The sequence below is a fragment of the Durio zibethinus genome, chromosome 28 (assembly GCF_047325235.1).
Source record: "Durio zibethinus cultivar Kanyao isolate XHJ-2024 chromosome 28, ASM4732523v1, whole genome shotgun sequence".
In the NCBI taxonomy this organism is placed as follows: domain Eukaryota; kingdom Viridiplantae; phylum Streptophyta; class Magnoliopsida; order Malvales; family Malvaceae; genus Durio; species Durio zibethinus.
The window spans coordinates 8,764,581-8,785,485 of NC_143189.1; the positions used below are offsets into that span (position 1 = coordinate 8,764,581).

The 20,905-nt window shown below is 28.9% G+C and overlaps 1 protein-coding gene across 2 annotated transcripts; it reads right to left on the reverse strand.

Moving 5' to 3' along the window:
- Nucleotides 1-231: 231 nt before the first annotated feature.
- LOC111281262 (putative histone H2A variant 3) lies at nucleotides 232-20,691 on the reverse strand. 2 transcript variants are annotated; one of them, XM_089757137.1, is made up of 3 exons: nucleotides 20,435-20,678; nucleotides 18,223-18,434; nucleotides 232-648 (listed from the first exon to the last, which is right to left on the reverse strand). In XM_089757137.1, exons 2-3 carry the CDS (start codon nucleotides 18,256-18,258, stop codon nucleotides 352-354), a joined length of 333 nt encoding a protein of 110 aa, XP_089613263.1. In that variant the 5' UTR covers nucleotides 18,259-18,434; nucleotides 20,435-20,678; the 3' UTR covers nucleotides 232-351. The 2 variants fall into 2 exon arrangements, with proteins under 2 accessions (XP_089613263.1, XP_022724696.1); XM_022868961.2 differs by lacking the exon at nucleotides 18,223-18,434 and having other exon boundaries at nucleotides 20,435-20,691.
- Between the last annotated feature and the right edge of the window lie 214 nt (nucleotides 20,692-20,905).

Sequence of the window (20,905 nt, forward strand, 5' to 3'; positions counted from 1 at the left end):
AAATTTGATCCAACTAAATTATTTAATAACGGATCTTGTCAAACATAACTAACATCATGCCTATCCAACTTGATTATTTAATAATGAATCTTATTAAACACAATTCATATCGTGTCAAACCGTATCTGCTTAATCCGTTTTACACCTTTGCTAAGATGTAACGGAGTATTTTACGAATGCTTGTGTGTAAAATATCAGCAGTTTGTACGAGAATTGCAATTTGAAGCCATCTTTCTAATTCAAATCCTGAATCGCCATTATTAGCTACTGGAAAACACGTATCCACCTTGTCTGGAAACAAGCTGAGGTTTGTGGGTACAGACAAAAACGAAAAGAGATCAATTACATAAACTACTCCTTAGAGGATTTGTTGATAAGTGATTTGTGAATATGGGGGATAACACCACCGCCTGCTATGGTTCCCTTGATCAAGGTGTCGAGTTCTTCATCACCCCGGATAGCAAGCTGCAAATGCCTAGCCGTAATACGCTTAACCTTCAGATCCTTGCTTGCATTACCTGTCAGTTCTAACACTTCTGCAGTCAGGTACTCCAGTAAGGCAGCTGTGTAAACAGCAGCTGTTGCTCCGACCCTTCCATTTGCATTAACCCTTGTCTTCAGCAGTCGATGGACACGACCCACTGGGAACTACGGGGAGTACATATAAATCAATAAGAAGCAACTGATTATAATTAAAAAGAGTTAATTGTAGTCATATTAGAGTCCAAAGTAGAATAAAATATTCATTATATCATGTATTGTACAGATGATGATATGCTAATATGCCTTGACCACATATAGAAAGCCCAATTTCTGCAAAACACTTTAGGATGCGGAATATAGTCTTAATTCAAACATTGAAAAGGATGCTGACCTGGAAGATTCCAGAGTCTATGAGTCTATTAATTATAATAAACAGTAAACACAGCTACAGGTAACTAAGACAAGTTCCACATGCTAAAACAACCATTGATATGCTCGTAATTTTTGATAACCAGATATCTAGGACAAGTGCAAAAACTTCCTCGCGATACTTGGCCTATCAAACTGTTTTTGAAGAATACAACCAATTCAACCAGCATATCTACTACCCACAACTACGAAATGGCACAAGTTTAGGGTAGTACGTGATATACACGGTGATCAAGAAAACAAGGAGTCCAAATACTTAGCAGAACTATTGTCAAGGGGATGGAGCAAGTTGACAACTCAGTGAGAAATACAATCAATTCATACAAACCTTTTGCTTCATAAGTTAACAAAGACCCTCCCTTCTCTCTCTCTCTCTCTCTCTCTCTCTCTCTCTCTCTCTCTCACATTGAACATATAATAGCAATCCTGTTCCTATTGCATCTAGACTTTACGCAACACAGACATTGACATCATGTTCTTCAACAACTTGGTCATCTTCCAAATTGCAAGATTTTTTATAACAAAATGTTTTTTTAAGATGTCCACAGAATGACTTGTCATGTTGCTTTAACAGGAAAACTGCAAGCAAGTCACACAAGCATAAATTTCAATTCAACCATTAGATCTACCAAAAATGCAAAATTAAAAAGTTATAGTTAATAGTTAAACATTCATACACATAAGACAAATAATGCTAGATATTAGTGACAACACTTTGTCCATCATCAATGCTCAGCTCTTTCACAAGCACCTTTCTATGCATGAATATTTTTTCACAAATTTCACAAATTTTATTCCTATTCTCAATTCTATTTTGGCACAAAATAGTCAATCCAGACTAGAAAGAAATGAGTATTTTTTTTCCATGTGAAAATATTTCTTTCACCCACTAATTCAAACTTAGGCTTCGATTGTTTCACAAAATATTATTTTCAAAAAATAATTTTTGTATTTTCATGTGTTTATTTAGCAGAAAACTAACTAATCAACGAAAAATAAGACAATTTTTTTTGAAAATTCTTACGGATTTAAAAACGAGAAAATATTTTTCGAAAAAGAACTCTTTATGAGTAGAACTATTTATCAATACTTTTAAGTATAATTTTACTTATAAATAATATTATATTAATAAATAATATACTATTAAATAATATATTAATATATTTGTCATAACGATTTTACGTGTGTGGGGGACTCGATCGCTAGACTTTGTAAAAAGTTTCAGAGTCACCACCAATCTTTTTTCTAGAGTGTGATTGGCCATCAAAAAATATTATCTTTTAATAAAAATCTTATGATTAAGATTTATTAAAAGAAATTTAGGTCAGCAAAATCAATATTAAGTCCGAGAGTATAATTACAAGTGAAAAAGGTATTAGCACTCTCACATCGTCCGTTTGAAGAATGACACCAATTAAACATGTGTAATCCTTTAATTTTGATGAAGCGATCTTTTTTATATTTAAATTTAATTTCTTAAAAATTTATTTATGAAAAAAAAATACTTCTTTGTTGTGAAATTAGTATTATTATTATTATTTTCATATTCTATAAATTCTCCAAAGCTTTGGTAGAATTTATAGAAAATCTTTATTTAGAAAATATTTTGAAAAAATTGACCATTCATAAAATTTTCTAAATCTGATCATAAGATATTTTATTTATAAAATAAGAAATGATTTTAAAAACATTTCAACTCTTTGGTAAGTTCTCAAAATTTATTAAACAAATTTAAGATTATCTCAACTTTTCAGCGAAATCTTAAAAATTTTGAACAAGTTTTAAGATCATCTAAACTTTTTAATGAGATCCTAAATACAATTAGTTTTTTATGATAATTAAGTGATTTAATTAATTAATTAATTTTTATTGTGATTATTTTTATTATTTTGTTGTTATTATTTACTGTTTATTATTATTTCTTTTTTAATTATTTAAAAAATTCTAAATTATCCCCACTCACCGATAAAATCTAAAAATATTAATTTTTTACTTATATTAAAGAAAATCGAACTTTTTCAATTTTTTTAAAAAAATTCATTTTTTTATAAAAATTTATTCAAAATATCAATTATTATTATTTTTTATTATTATTGTTTTACATTGTTTAAATAAACCTTTGTTCTAATAAAAATAATTTTGAATTATTCCAACTTTATAGTGAAATCTGAAAAATTATTTTTACTTGCAATAATTAAAGAAAACCAAACTTTTTTAGTTTTCTCTAAAAATTACATTTAAAATATTCATTTAAACAATTTATCAATTTTTTTATTTATCTTTTTTATTAAAATTTATTTTTTAGCAAAAATTATTTTTTAAATTATCCCAACACTTTAGTGAAACTTAAATAACATTTTTGCTTACAATAAAATTTTATTTTTCTTAAATAGTTATTATCTTTTTTTGCATATTATATTTTTTAAGTCTATATTTTATTTTAGTTTTATTTTTATTTTTATTTATTTATTTCTAAAAGAATTATTATTAGTAATAATATAAAATAACAATAATATCATAAAAATAACATAAAAACTAATAAAAAAATCAATACAAAATAAATAAAATCAAAATCAAAATAAAAAAAAAAAGAAAAACCTACCAAACGGGTCAAGTCATATGTGAGTTATTGCACGGATCCTACACAGGTCAAACAACCAAAACAACATCATTTTGGTATGCCCATAAAAGGCCTATTTCTATTTTTTTTTATTTTTTTCTTTCCCCTCTCTCTTTATCTTCAAAGCTTCTTTCTTTAAAAACCTAATGCTTCATGCCAACTGCCACAGTTACCCAATTTTCGATCGATCATCATCTTGTCATTGTCGAAAACTTCAAAAGGCGTCGACTGCCATAGTTACCTAGTTTTCGATCGATCGTCACCATGATGTTACCGAAAACTTTAAATGGCGTCAGCAAATTCAAATAATTTCTAGATTCCAAACATTTTCCCAAATTTTGATTGTCGAAAACTTCAAAGGTCGCCAAAAATTTCAAAGTTTTTCAAAATTCGACAACCCAAAAAAATTTTCAAAAAATCTTAAAAAATCTCAATTGATCTTTTTTTTTTCCTAAACATTCCCTCAAAACCAAAATTTTTTAAAAAAAGTCTCAAACCTCATAGATCAAAATTTCATTCTCGAGAGGTCTTTTTTGTTTTTAAATTTTTTTTTGTGTTTGCTGTCGGTTCCTCTGTCAAAAAGAACTGTGATTATTGGGTTTTTTTTAGCTCGCCCTTTTTTTCTTAACAGTATTCCCCTCCTTTTTTTCTCTCATCATGTTTTGCATAAATTAGCTCTATTTATAGAGCTTCTAAGATTCAAATCTCATATATTCTGGGATTTTTTTGTGAAAAATTTTAGAAACTTATCTGATGACTTTTAGTCATCAAATTTTATGCTACCAAGTTAGGTAGTGTCAAGGAGAAAAAAGAACCATTATGGTAGCTTGATTTTAGCTACCAGACTTAAAACCAAAAAATTTTTTGACTTTTTTTTTCTTTTTTTTAATAATAATATAAACAAAATTATATTTAAGCTAAAACAGAATAAGACAAAATTAGTGCCTACAGCTAATCTTCTTTACTTATTTATGATAATTAGGAATAAAGCAAAGATAAAAAGACACCAATTTTGTTCGGGCAAACACATACAAAAGACGAAACATTGAACGTAAAAAAAATTTTTTTGAAAGAAAAATTGAAAGGCTCCTCTAAACATAAGTTATGAAACTTTAAATTCAAAAAGCTTATCTAACTAGAGGTAATGAAACTTTAAATTTAAAAAGCTCTTTTAACTAGAGGTAACAAAACTTTAAATGTTAAAAAACTCCTCTGACCAAACGCAATGAAACTTTAAATGTTAAAAGACTTCTTTAACTAAAGGCAACTAACTTTAAATTCAAAGGCTCCTCTGTCTAGAGACAACGAACTTTAAATTCAAAAGGCCCATTTAACCAAAGGCAACGAAACTTTAAATTTAAAAAGCTTCTTTGACCAGAGGCAACGAACTTTAAATTTAAAAGGCTTTTCTAACCAAAGGCAATAAAATTTTAAATTCAAAAAAGGCTTTACTAACCAGAGGTAACGAACTTTAAATTCAAAAGGCTCCTCTAGCCAAAAGCAATGAAATTTTAAATGTTAAAAAGCTCCTCTATCTAGAGGCAAACAAAACTTTAAATCTTAAAAGGCTTTTCTGACTAGAGGTAACAAATTTTAATTTAAAAAGCTCCTTATAACCAGAGACAATGAAACTTTAAATGTTAAAAGGCTCATTTGATTAGAGGCAACGAACTTTAAATGTTAAAAAGCTCCTTTAACTAGAGGCAACGAAATTTTAAATGTTAAAAGACTCCTCTAACCAGAGGCAATGAAACTTTAAATGGCTCCTCTGACTAGTGACAACAAAACTTTAAATTAAAAATCTGAAAGGACTTATAAATTATGCTTTTTGGTTTTACAAATCATGCTTAATTTTGATAGAGCCCTCAAACTAGAGGCTTTTAAAATTAAAAGCTCCTCTGACCAGAAGCTATGAAACTTTAAATGGCTCTTTTGACCAAAGGTAATGAAACTGAATTTAAAAGGCTCATCTGACTGAAAATAACAAAACTTTAAATGGCTCTTTTAACCAAAGGCAATGAAATTTTAAATTTAAAAATTTCAAAGGCAATGATATTTGAAAGAGTCCTCTAAACAGAGGGTTCATATCTTTTTTCTTTTTGACATTTTTTTTATAGGTCTTAGATTGTCCTAGACGTATATATCTATTGTAGCAAATGTGTGCATGAATGACATTTTCATAATTTTGCCATGTCATGCCATGAATGATGATCATGATGCAAATGCACTCATGATGCAAATGAAGAGACCATGGTTTTTTTTTTTTTTGTCATTTTCTTTTAATCCTCAAAATTTCTTAATGTTTGTTTCCTTTCTTTTTCTTTTGATTCCCATGCATTCTAACAACAGTTTAAGTTTAGATAAAAAGATTTCTCTTCACATTTTCCATAATCAATGTTTACCATTTTTATGACTTATAGGCCTCTCTTCTCATTGACCTTTGTTCCTTACTATTTTGCTTATCATTTTAAATCTCTTTCAAAATAATGTGTCTTTCATGGTTGTTGTTTTTTCATCATCTTTTGAATTTCACGATAATTATAACACATTGCACATTTTTTTTTAATGAGAAGGATTAAGGAAAGATAAATAAAAAGGTATTTTATTAGTGTTTCATGCATTATCCAAAAAGATATAACAAAGAAAACAATTAATTACATAACGAATATTTAGATCATCATGAACTAATTCATCATGGATTCTTTTTTGAAAACTCTTGATTGGTGCTTTTGACTTTCTAAAAGTGCAGCAGACCAAGCTAGCCCAAAACTAATGAGATCTTTTAGCACATATTGAGAATTGGCCCACTCCATTCAATACTTTTTTTTTTAAATTTAAGTTACCTTTTCAGGTTTTTAACTTAGATATCTTTTCAGTTCATTTTGTTTTTTTACCTTTTTTTAAGCATAATACTTTTTTACTGCATTGACATTGATTGGATTTGGCAAATCATCTTCATCCATTCTTGTCAAGATCAGTGCTTCACTAGAAAATACTTTTTTTATCGCATATGAGCCTTTCCAATTAGGAGTCTATTTTCCTCGAAGATCCTATTGGTTAGGAAGAATATTCTTCAATACTAATTCTCCCTTTCGAAATTGTCACAGGTGAACTTTTTTGTCATGAGCTCGTATTATTTTTCTTTGATATAGTTGACAATGGCAAAGTACAACTAGTTTTTTTTCTTCATTGAGATTCAACCGTTCATATTGAGCGTAAACCCACTCAGCTTCTTCCAACTCAAATTCTATGAGAATATGCAATGAAAGAATTTTAACTTTAATGGAAAATACTGTCTCTATCCCATATACCAAAGAAAATGGTGTAGCTCTTGTAGATGTGTGAATCAAAGTTCGATAAGCATGTAATGTAAATGATAGCTTTTCATGCCAATCTTTATACATATTTGTCATCTTTTCAACAATTCTCTTTTTGTTTTTATTAACTGCTTCAACTGCCCTATTCATCTTTAGACAATAAGGTGCTGATTTGTGGTGTTTGATTTTGAATTGAGCATAAACTTCAGTTATCATTTTATTATTCAAATTAAAAGCATTATTTGAAATAATCCTTTTTGGAAAGCTATATCAATATATGATTTATTTCTTGACAAACTTGTAAACCACCATTCTTGTCACATTAGCATATGAAGTTGCCTCTACCTACCTTGTGAAATAGTCAATTACCACTAAGATGAATCGATGTCCATTTGAAGCTTTTAGTATAATAGGCCTTATTACATCTATTCCCCACATAGAGAAAGGTTAAAGTGTTGACATAACATGTAAAGACATTGGAGGAACTTACATCTTGTTTGCATAAATTTGACATTTGTGACATTTTTTAGCATAGTTGATGCAATCTTTTTCCATTGTTAACCAATAGTATCCTACTCTCATGATCAGCTTAGTCATCATGTGATTGTTTGTATGAGTTTCACAAACACTTTCATGGATTTCTTCTACCAATTTTTTAGCTTCAACAGCATTCATACATCTTAATAGTGTTTGGTATCGACTTCTCTTATATAAAATTTTTCCATCTAGAAAGAAACCCATTGCCAATCTTTTTAAAATTCTGTTATCTTTCTCTAATATGTGTTTCAAGTATTGCTAGTACTTAACATATTGTAATATGTCAAAATACCATAGTTTTTCATCAACTTCTTCCTCAACATTTGAACTGTTGGTTTCTTTCACAAGCTCAACTTGATGGGTTGGATTTTAGCATTTTTATTTAACTTGAACATTACTGCTAATGTAGCCAAAGCGTCAGCCATCTGATTCTTTTTTCGGGGTAAATGATAAAACCAAATATTCTTAAATTTTTTGATCAATTATAATATGTACTTTTGGTATAGAACGAACTTTGAGTCTCTGGTTTCTCATTCTCCTTGCAATTGGTATATGACCAAGGTAGAGTCTCTAAAAACTTTCAATGTATAGACCTTTATTTCAAAAGTAGCTTGAAGACCCATAACACATGCTTAATATTCTACCATATTATCGATACAATCAAAACTTAATTTTGCAGTGATTGGGTAGTAATCTCCTTTTAGAGATATCAAAACTACTCATATACCATGCCCTAAAGTATTTGATATACTATCAAAATACATCTTTCGTGTATCTTCATTATGCTCTTTATCAATGTGCAATATAAACATTAAGTTTTCATCTGAAAAATTGAATTTCATTTTTTTAGGCACATAATTTTTATGAATGCGTTCTGCAAGAAATTTAGTAATAGCACTTCTTTTGATTGCCTTTTGGGATACATACACGATGTCATATTCAAAAAGTAGCACTTGCCATCTTGCTATTCCTCTTAACAATGAAAGCTTTTTTATAAATGTACTTGATTAGATCTAGTTTCGTAATGAGCCAAGTGATATAATACAATATGTACTATTTGAGCCAACGAGCTGTCCAAACTAGTGCATAACACATTTTTTCAATGGTTAATACTTAGACTTGTAATCATTGAACTTTTTGCTTATGTAGTAAATGGCTTGTTCTTTCTTATTTCATCATGTTACCCAAAAACATATCCCATTGATTTTTCATGCACTATCAAATACAAGATGAAAGGTCTTTCAGGGATGGGCGACATTAATACTGGTGGGTTTGATAAGTATTCTTTAATATTTTCAAATGTCATTTGACAATCTTTATCTTATTCTTTTGACCTGTGTTTTAGGAAAATCTTGAATATAGGGTCACATTTAGCTGTAAGTTAAGAAATGAAATAAGCATATCAATATCTTTAAAAATTTCCTTACTTCTTTTTACATGCACGAAGGTGGTAGCTCTTGGATGGCACATATCTTATCTAGATCCACCTTGATTCTTTTTTAATGGATGATAAATACTAGTAATTTTCTTGAAGTTGCACAAAAAATGCATTTAACTAGATTGAGCTTGAGCTGAAACTTTTTTAATCTCTTAAATAACATTATGAGATTAGCCACATGATTTTCTTCTTCACGGGATTTGGCAATCATGTCATTCACATACACCTCTATTTCTTTGTGCATCATATCATAGAATAGAGTTACCATGGCTCTTTGATAAGTTACCTAAGCTTTTTTCAAATTGAAAGGGTTGACTTTATAGCAAAATATTTCTCATAATGTCACAAAAGTAGTCTTTTCCATATCTTCTTAATTCGATTACAGCCTAAAAACCCATCCATGAATGAAAATAGAGAATGCCTAGCTATATTGTCCATTAAAGTGTCAATTTAAGGCAATAAAAAATTATCTTTTGGACTTGCTCTGTTTAGATCTCGATAATCAACACATTCTCACTTTGCCATCTTTATTGGATACTGAAATTATATTCGCCACCCATTCGGGATATTTGACCACTTCTAATAATCCCACTTTAAATTGCTTTTTCAATTTTTCTTTTATTTTCAATAATATTTTCAGTTTCATTCTTCTCAACTTCTATTTAATTAGTTTACACTCAAGCTTTAAAGGTAGCTTATGCACTATAATTTTAGTATCCAGCCCAAGCATATTTTGGTATGACCAAGCAAATAAATTTACATATTCATGTAGTAACTTTATCAGCTCATGCTTTATTAGTGATGACATTAAAGTACCAATCATTTTTAGTTTCTTCATCTCCCAAATTAACAACTTCAGTGGCTTCTTGATTATGCATGATTTGCTTCTCTTATTGTTTTATTAATCTTAATAATTATGGAGATATTGCATGGTCTTTCACATTCTCTTGATCAACAAGTTCACTAATATAAATAGAATTTTCAAAATCAAATCTCAAAATATTGTCATGATGATCTTCACATTCATTATTTGAATACCTAAAAGTAAGTGAAATGAAAAGAATATAGAGAGATGTATAGTAATTCAAGGAATTAAAATGAAAAAGGCAAAAGAAATGGACAAATGTACTATGCGTGTCATTTATTCAATTAAAAATAAAGAAATAAATACACATAAGAAATCTAATGCTTTTAACTAAAGTATTTAGATTAGGTTCAACACATTACTTTAGAGAAAATTTAAAAACAACAGGCAGCTTATCAATGTGCCAATTCTTTAATCATGCACTAAAAGGAGTAAGATACATCCATAGACAACTCGAATCTTCGTTCTCTTTTTTTTTTTACCCACCATTTATATCGAGAATTCAATGATAGTATTTTCTAATAATGGTGTAAGCCTCTTCTCTATGTTTCTTGCTATATCTAGTTAGATACAACTAGCTGAGATGAAAGTTTTATAGAGGGGAAAAAAAGATAGGCTTTTAGTTTCTACCTCTTATCTTAGAAAACAAGTTGATCTTTTTTCTCTTTTCTCCTTTATGAACTTTATTCTTCCTTTTCGAGTTGGCTTTCACCCTAGACCAAATTGATATTCTTTCTTAAGCATCATCCACGGTCGTTGCATCCCAAGCAAGTCAGCCCACACTTGTTGTCTTTTTCCTACCACTTCTTTAAGAGCCATCTTGGAAGCTTTAGATAAACATGGAATAGGCACTTTTGATTTTTCACCCATATAGGTTGCATTAACAAATTTAAAAGATCTGAAAGAACATTTTGATGCTTTTTTAATTGCTTCAACAAATAATATAGTATACGGTTTAGTCACCAGCAGATCTTTTTCACTAGCAATAATGATCACCTTTTCATCAATTATGAATTTCACCTTCTGATACAAATTGAAAAGAATAGCTCTTGTCATATGAATCCATGGTCTTTCTAAAAGACAACAATAGGAAAGAACAATATCCATGACTTGGAAGACTATATCAAAAGTACATTCATCGATTTGAACTGGTAGCTTGATATCGCCTATCATGTCACAGTGAGTCCCATAAAAAACCCTCACTATCATGGGACTTGTCTTCATGTAAGACATGTCAACTGACAATCTAGATAGTGTAATCATTGGCAAACATTCAAAAAATATCTATTATTAATAAGAACTTTGGCCAATGTGTTATCCTTGTATCTTGTGAAGATATGTAAAGCCTTAGCATCATCTCTACCACTGGGTGGAATCTCATCATCGTTAAATAATATAAAATTACCCATTATGATATTTCTCATAATGTAATCAAGTTTTTTCATAAATATATTATGAGCTACATAAGCCTCATTAAGTACTTTGAGCAATGCATTTCTATAAGACTCAAAGTTTAGCAACAACAAGAGCATAAAAATTTGAACTGGTAAACGATTCAATTGCTCCACCACACTATACTCACTGTGCTTAATAAGTTTCAAAAACTCACAAATTTTTTTTTTTTTTGTAATTGGATTCTTACATTCTTGGTTTAGGACTAAGGCAAGTGAGTCTTTTGATTGTTAGACAATCTATCTTTTTTTTTTTAAGCTTATCTCTCTTTTCTTTGCTTTTTCTCTTTGTGCTCTCTCAAGTGCTTTTGAGGTATAGCACAGTCCACTTCGAGTTATACTCCCTACACTAGTTATGTTTGCTGTGCTTGTATAGATATGAGCCATATTGAAATGAACCATTATCCAAACCCTGTGATATGATATTACAATCATATTTTCAAGAGATTGCCTTATCAATTTTGTACGAGAATGGGCTAGGGACCTAAATTGTCACCTTTGGCAGAGTTATATAAACCGGTTCATCAATTTTAACATTCGATTTCTCATTATAAAAGATGGTGACAGGTTTAAAATTCATACAAACTAGCTTATCAAACTTAACACTTAATTTCTCTTTATAAAAGATGGTAACAGGTTCAAAATTCATTTAGTAAGACCTGCTTTTAGATGAATCTCTTGTCACAACATTCATTAAACTTTCTTCATATTTCTCATAAAATTCAATTAGGAAAGAATCCATCAACCTCTACAATTCTTATCTAAATGCTTTACAATTTTGAAGCGAATAACCAACCATCCCCATATAAAATTCATAAATTAGATCAAGATTATATGTAAAATTCTCATTTTCTATGTTTTTAGGTATTGGGTAAATCATATTGACTTTTAATAAAATAGCAAATATTTGGTCCATAGGGGTTCTAATCTCACTTATTTCTCTTTTGATGTTCTAAGTCATCATACTACTTAAAGCATTTACTAATACCCTACTATGATTAGGTAATGAATTGGCCTCTACACTTGGTCCAACCTTGGTTATGAAATTTAAAATTCTGTTATCAATCAAGCTTTGCACCCTACATTTGAAAGCTATACAATTTTCCAAAGAGTGGCCATGAATCCCATAATGATAATTATATGAAGCTTTAGGATCATACTATTTCGGATATAGAGGTTTTAAAAGCTTTATGAGTTGTCAGGCTATCAAATGTTTTTGGAATAAATGAGGCAACAATTTCATTTAAGTCATAGGTATTGAATAAAATTGTTATCACTCTTGATTATTTCGAGGTTTTCTTATATTAAAATCTATGGTGTTTGACTGAGGGGAAGGTCATGGTGAAAGTGCTTGGGGATGAACATTGGTTTGAAAGGTAAGTATCTAGGTTTGCACTAATTGGTAGTGGTATGGGTTTTAGGAAATGTTAAAAATGGTTGGGTAAAAGGGTTGGTATACAGGATATTAGTGGTATGGGATAAAAGGTCTTGGTTTTGATTTTTCAGTGGTGACAACTTGCACTTCTATTTCTTTTTTCTTGGGTGACCCTCTTTTCTTTGATCCAGAAACATCACCTTCATCAATCTTTTTATTTTTAATGGTATTTTTTATTATCTCACCTATAATCACCATATCAACAAAGTTTTTCACGGTATGACTAATAAGCTTGTCATAGTATGGGGTTCAAAAGTTATTGATGAACAGAATGGTTGTTTCTTTCTTGGTAAGAAGAGGTTGAACCTGAGTCATAACCTCTCACCGTTTTTGGGCATATTCTTTAAATGTTTCATTAGCTTTCTTTTCTATGTTTTGTAAGGATAGTTTATTTGGAGCCATGTATGTGATATGCTTATATTGAGTAATAATTCTTTGGCCAAATCTTTTTATGAATGAATATGGCTTTTGTCTAATTGATTATACCATCTAGCAGCTAATTCGGTAAGATAATTTTAAAAACAATGGATAAGATCTTGAAAACAACGAATAAGTAACTTATCATTGTCTATATACTCGATCATTTTTTGGCAAAACATAAGGATATATGCTTGAGGGCATTTGGTTCCATCATATTTTTTAAATTTTGATACTTTAAACTTTGGTGGGATTACCAAATCTGGAACCAAACTGAGTTCACTTGCATTAATTGTGCTAAAATATTCACATTTTCAACAGCTCGTAGCCTTTCTTCCAAGAAATTTAATTTTTGCTACACCTTTATATTCTCAGACTATTCAGATATGCCTTTCTTTAGTCTCTTTTGTTCTCTTGGATCATCTAAATCTAAGACCATAATGGGCTTAACATGACTACCCCAATGTTTAGACCAATGTGTCTTTGACTATGTGGTTGAATCGTGAAGAGAGGTAAATTAAACTGAGCATGTGGCTGCCTTTCAGGTTGTGTCATTTATGGATGCACTTGATAATAGGTTTGAATATAGGATGGAGTAAACCCTAGTGGATACAATGGATCTTCCTTATCACTGGTATTTTTTTAAGGCTTGAGGCTTTTTCTCAATGGTCACTTTTTCAGCTGCCTGTTTTCCCTTAGTCATTTTTCTTATCATGTCTATCATTGCAGCCATTTCTTTTCTAGTTTCTTGTTGAGACCTAATCATTTGCTCTCGTATATCAAATTGAGCTTTTTCCATTCTTTCTATTTTAGATGCTTGCTCGTTTTCCATGATTTTAACTTATGAACGAGTGTTGTAATGATGATAAGTGATCTGATCTATATTTTCGAATGGCCTAACTATCCTTACACCTGATCAAGTTAAGGGAAACTCTTTGAGATTTATTATTTCGAGGCCTTTTTCTTTTAGTCATGATACATTTTTTAAATGGAACATACATATGATGCATGAATGCATAAATGTAAAAGATGTGCTTGTTATGTATATAGTATTTGCAAAAAATTTTAAGTCTGAACTTGAACCATCATAACGTCACATTATTTTCACTAAATACTTCTTTCATTACAATATTAAAATTTTCAAAAAAAAGTGCCCTACATGCTTATACTACTCATAAGCATTATCTAAAATATTGGTCAAGCATTGGCTGTGTTGTCTTGCGTAAATTTTTTTCTTTACTTGTTTAGCTTTTTGGGCCATGTCTTTTGCTTTGAAGCTGACTTCTTTTATCTGTTATACTAAGCAAGATACTTAAGACTCTTTCAGTAGACATTTTTCTTTCCAATACTGTGCTTTATGTTCAAATTAATCTCATTCCTCTCTCAAAACTTGAATGGTTCTCATTGATAGTGCATTTGCTGTTTCAAGTCATCAACGAGACCTTGTAATATCTTTTTTTTCCATGGATTGCCTAAGCTTTTTTTCCTTAGATAATAAATTGTATAGAAGCTGTTCTGCATTCTTTTTTAATTCTTCAAGTTCTGTGATCATTAAAGTGACAGACCTATGCCATCTTTCATAAATATTTTTTTTGTTCTCTTTCAAGTTTTCAAGATTTTGCTTCACTTTTATCAATCTTATCTTTCTAATCATTAATCACATGCTTAAGCTTTTTCTTTTAGGCTCTCATATTTCTTTTTCTTCTTTAAATTTGCACTTTATAATCTTTATGTCTTCAGGGACCTCTTCGTAATAGGCATTTTTTTGGTGGCTTTGTTTTTTTTCTTTGGGACCAACTTTGGTTTTGACGCATTGACTTTTCCATATCAAATATTTAGGTGTGGCATTGTCTATATATCTCCCACAATCCATTCTCTGAGTTTGCTTCCATTCTCTAATAATTTTTTTCACCTTTCCTAGAAATTTTGATTCTTTGAAAGAGAACTCTAATTCCCAAAAGTCATGAGTCATTGGAACAAATTACTCTAATCCTACTTGTTAATGAACCATTGCTGAAGTGTAACCTATACCTCCTCACAGTCTTAAGAATGGAACCTATGGCTTGTCACCACACTTGTACAACATGGCTTCTCATGGCATCCATAGAGCTCTTCATATAACTTGAGTACTGGTGAAATTTTGCAAAGTCAATACCCACTCTTCTTTGGTCTTTGATTTTGGCCACTCAACATTGTAGCATTCTTTAATTGGCTTACTTTTATTACTATAAGTAGGATAAAATTTACCCACAAGATGTTGAAGATGACTCTTTGCCTAAATGTAGAGTAATTGTACACACCTTATGAAACGTCTTCCTTTTATTCGATAGTGATTCAATGATCTAAAAGTTTCTGCTAGTATAGAAGAAACACGATTGATTTTGTTGTCCACCTGTTCGAGGAAGTTAATTACTGATAACTCAATATGCCATAGAATCTTCGAAAAAATGATTAAGCCATAAATTGCCAAAGCTATCATTCTCATGCCCCGTTCATTCTCTAAGTGTTTGACAATGTAATCACATAAGATTCCTAATAGGATGCAATCACTTTTACCTTTTGTTTGGATATATGAGTTCACATTCTAAGTAGAGACCTCTATCATATAAGCAAGTTTCTTTCTAGATCCAAATTTTTGACCTTGCAAATAGATTTTATCTGGATTAGAAAGATGCAACCATAACAATGTAGTATATCCTTCAATCGTTGAGGTTATATCTATCTCATTGAACATGAAACATCTATATACAGGGTCTCAAAACTAAACTAAATCTCTTATCAATTGATTTTTCGTAAACACCTTAAAGAGTGAAGCAATATGATCATATTTTTCCTCGAAAACCATCTTTCTAAGAGTTGTTACACGTGCCAGATCTTAACCATCTCAGAGATGTCATTTTGTTAAAGCCCCAGTTTGATTTCTTCAAGTAAAATTTTCTGTTTAGATTCTTTTAAACAATTTCCCTTTTTGCTTTGGGCTTCTAATGATAGAGTTATCACCACATTAGCCTCTTCATACACAGTGGGCTTCGAAACTGAGAACATCATGATGGTATTTTTGTAGCAAGACCAAAAATTTTTTGACTGATATTGGCACATTGACAAGTACATCACATATGCAAGTGTTTATGATTATGCATGATCATGAAACAAAAGAAAAGCAGAACAAATTAGGGTTAGTAATTGTATTAAAATAAATAATCCCTAATGTGTCCTAATTTAGTGTAAAATATACAAAAATGCTATGGCTCTATCTAAGGTTAGTTTTTTAAGGTTTACTATATGTAAGGTATGGTAATTAATATAAGCTAAAAATGTTCCCAAATTGATCCTTATTGTCATCCACTTTGGACTAGTAAGGCCCCCGATTCTCACCCATAATGGGCTACCAACAAAAATGGTTCAATTTGAGTAAAAATATTTCGCTAGCCCAAGCGAAGATATTTTAACCTCACGAAAGTGTAAGTACTCTACTTCCTCCTAAAAAGAGATAGATTTGGGAGCTGGGAATAGAGCTTGTACATGAATGCAAATGTACATGTGTATGAGGGAATGCAACAATTATTAATTAAAATAAAATCAACAATATAATTTGCAACAATATAAGCCAAATAAAATAACATAATAAAACTATATGAATCCATCAAATTTTTATCCTTTTTTTTCCTTATTTTTATTCTAAAATGAGATAAGAAATTAAAATTAAATATAAAAAAAACTATAAAATCAAATTTTGGATGACACATGTTTAATTCTTGGCTTGACTCTCCAACTTCCCTAGTAGAGTCGTCAAGCTATTATAACGATTTTTCGTCCATGAGGGACTCGATCACTAGACTTTATGAAAATTTTTAGAGTTCACCACCAATATTTTTTCTAAGATGTGATTGCCACTCAAAAATATCATCTTTTAATAAAAATCTCAAAATTGATTAAGATTTATTAAAAGAAATTTAAGACTACAAAATCAAAGTTAGGTTCGAAAGTACGGTTGTTAGTGAGAAAAGTTTTAGCACCTTCAGGTCACCCGTTCGAAGAACGGTACCAATTAAACATATGTAATCATTTAATTTTGATAATGCGATCTTTTTTATATTTAAATTTAATTTCTTAATATCTATTTATGAAAAAAAAATTTCTTTATTATGAAATTAGTATTATTATTATTTTCGTATTCTATAAATTCTCTAACGTTTTAGTAGAATTTAAAGAAAATCTTTATTTAAAAAATATTTCAGGAAAATCAACCGTTCACAAAATTCTCGAAATCTCACAATAAGATATTTTATTTGTAAAATAAAAAAGGACTTTAAGAACAACCTAACTCTTTGGTGAGTTTCTAAAATTTATTAAACAAATTTTAAGACTATCCCAACTCTTCGACAAAATTCAAAAAATTTTGAACAAGTTTTAGAATCATCTCCATTTTTTGACAAGATCTTAAATAAAATTAGTTTTTTTTTTATGATAATTGAGCGATTTAATTAATTTATTTTATTTGATTATTTTTATTATTTTGTTGTTATTATTTACTGTTTATTATTTTTTTATTATTTAAAAATTTTTAAATTATCCTGACTCACTGACAGAATCTAAAAATATTAATCTTTTACTTGTATTAAAGAAAATCAAACTCTTTCAATTTTCTTTAAAAAAATTATTTTTTATAAAAATTTATTCAAAATATCAATTATTATTATTATTGCATTATTATTTTTTTTATTGTTTTACATTGTTTAAATAAACATTTGTTCTAATAAAAATAATTTTGGATTATTCCAATTCTATCGTAAAATCTGAAAAATTATTTTTACTTGCAATAATTAAAAAAAATAAAACTCTTTTAGCTTTATCTAAAATTTACATTTAAAAGATTCATTTAAATAATTTATCATTTTTATTTTATTTATCATTTTTATTAAATTTTATTTTTTAGCAAAAATTATTTTTTAGATTATTCCAACACTTTAGTGAAACTTAAATAATATTTTTGCTTGCAATAAAATTTTATTTTCCTTAAATAGTTATTATTATTAACTTTTTTTGCATATTAAATTTTTTAGGTCAATATTTTATTTTATTTTAGTTTTATTTTATTTATTTATTTATGAAAGAATTATTACTAGTAATAATAATAAAAAAAAAAACATAAGAAAAACATAAAAATCAATACAAAATAAATAAAATCAAAATCAAAATTGAAAATAAAAAGAAAAAGAAAAAGAAAAACCTGCCAAACAAGTTGAGTCAACGCGCAGGTTGACATGCCTATCTTGCATGAGTTGAGCACGAGTCAAACACCCAAAACAACGTCGTTTTGGTATGTCTATAAAAGGCTTTTTTTTTAATTTTTCCCCTCTCTCTACGCTCGAGCCTCTCTCTAAAAAAACACAGCGCATCTCATCGACCACCACAGTTACCTAGTTTTCAATCGGTCGCTGCCTGCCATTGCCAAAAAATTCAAACGACACTGGTAAATTCAAATAATTTCCAGATTTTGGCCATTTTCCTAGATTTCGATCATTAAAAACTTTAAAGGTCACCAAAAAATTCAAAGTTTTTCAAAATCTAGTAACTAAAAAAATTTTCAAAAAATCCCAAATCGATCCTTTCTCTTTTCTAAACACTCCTTTAAAACTAGATTTTTCAATAAAAACTTAAACCTCTTAGATTGATAATTTCTTTCTTAAAGGGTCTTTTTTGTTTTTGAGTTTTTTTTTTTTTTGTTTATGTGTGTTTCTTGTTTTTTTTTTTCTTTTTTTGCAAAACCCCTAAGCTTCCCTCATATGTTCTTCTTTTTTGTTTTATATTATTTTTGTCTTAACAGCATTCCTTTCTTTTTTTCTTTCCTTCTCTTTTGCAAAAATTAGCTCTATTTATAAAGCTTTTGGAATTTCAATCCCAGATCTTCTAGAATCCTTTTGTAAAAAATTTTGAAGACCTATCCGATGACTTTTGATCACTGGATTTCATGGTACTAAGTTAGGCAATGTCCGGAGAAAAAGGAACCATTTTGGCAACTTGATTTCAATTACCAAAGTTAAAACAAAAATTTTTTTTTACTATTTCTTCTTTTTTTTTAATCAATTAATTAATTAAATAATAATAATAATAATAATATAAAACAAAATTATATTATTTAAGTATTTTTAATAATAATAATAATAATAATTTTTTTTAGAATCAAACAAAATTGGTGCCTATAATATTAATAAATAATATAAAGAATAATAAATAGTTTTATTTTAAGTATTTTTAATATTAACATAATATTTTAATATTAGATATTATTATTAAAATATAATTATTTTTTAATATTAATAATTTTAATAAAACTAATTTCAATATACTTTAATAATAAATAATTTTTAATATTTTGATAGTTATATTAATTTTATTTGAAGAAAAAAAATTTCAGAAAACAACCAAACAATGGAAAATATTTTTTATTAATTTATCCAAATAACAAAAAATCTATTTCAATTTAAAAAATGTAAACATTTTCCAAAAATCATTTTTCAAAAATAGTTTTCCGCAAAATAAAGAAAACCTTATTATACATAATTTTACTAATTCAAAAGAGTTTTAACAGATAACTAACTAGTCCATTTTTGTTGTCACAATAATGTACCTCAAAACAAAGCCACTATAGAAAGCACGCCATAAGTTGTGCATAAATCCCTCAAAGAAGTTGCAACCAAGAACAAGTAAACCTTCATTATTGGCTATCATTTCATTGCTTTTATTTTTGTGTGCCTCAAGTTCACTCAGTTAACATTTAAAGAATCAAGAGAAAACCAAACAATACTTATGAATCAATAAGTTTACTAAACTTGTAGCAGCCATCAGAATATATTAGAATAGAAAATAAACCAAGTCAAATGGAACTTTCTAGTTTTTCTCATAGACCATATGTCTCAACCCTCCTTTACAAAAATTTCCCCAGCTTTTTGGAAAATACATAAAACGCTAAGATGCTAAGATAATTAATCCATTAAAAGAAAAGGCGGAAACTATAGTCATCAACAGGAGCAAATTGTCTCAACTACCCACCCACCTTTCCCCTTTTCATTTTAGCCCTCACATGGAAATAACATTTAATAAGGTTCAACACGACTGCAATTGTTCATAGAACACGTAAGTGTCTCATTTGCAACAACTAACACCATAAAACATGTAAATCCTTTGATAAATGAAAGGGAACCAACAAAGAGCACAACTATTCATAGCGACGATTCAAACATCAACAAAGAGTCATAAACATGAGAATAGAATTAAGTAAAAAAAAATCTGCTTTTCTTGATCTGAAACTATACTTTTGCTAAGAACTAAAGAATGCTTCATAATTAAAATTCACAAAATAAAAATCTAATTCACGAAAACAATCAAAAGAAAATCTAATTCAAGCAGAAAATTAAGAGGACACAGAGAGAGAAAGGGACCTGAAGACTAGTGCGAAAAGAGCAGGGGACACGTTTCTTCTTATCCTTGTCTTTGTCCTTCGTGGATTTGCCACCCGTAATCAACCTTTTCGCCCCTTTCCCCGACATTTTCCAGCAAATTACTTTGGGTTTCCTGAAAAAAAAAATCTGCGCTTGTTTTGGAGGAAACACGAGAAATGGATAAAGTTGAAAAAAAGAGAAAAAAGAAGAGAAAGAGCCTTTCAACCGAAGAAGGTTTTATCACAGTTAAATGCTCATTTTTGTCAGTGAAGGGTTGCTTAAATCATTACTAATTTTTTAATTTTAAAAAATAAAGATTTAACGTATCCGAGATGTAAAAATTAAAAACAAAAAATGGAAAAAAATAAAAACATATCATTTATAATTTTTTATTATAAAATTATAATTATTTAATCATGATAAAAATTTATATAAAAATTAATTATGAATTTTATATAAAATATTAATAAA

Excerpts from the sequence above, each read along its gene's own strand:
- LOC111281262 (XM_022868961.2), bottom strand. The coding sequence starts at position 20,542 with ATGTCGGGGAAAGGGGCGAAAAGGTTGATTACGGGTGGCAAATCCACG. Across the intron at positions 649-20,434 it reads CTTTTCGCACTAGTCTTCAG|TTCCCAGTGGGTCGTGTCCA; the intron begins GTCCCTTTCTCT and ends TACTCCCCGTAG.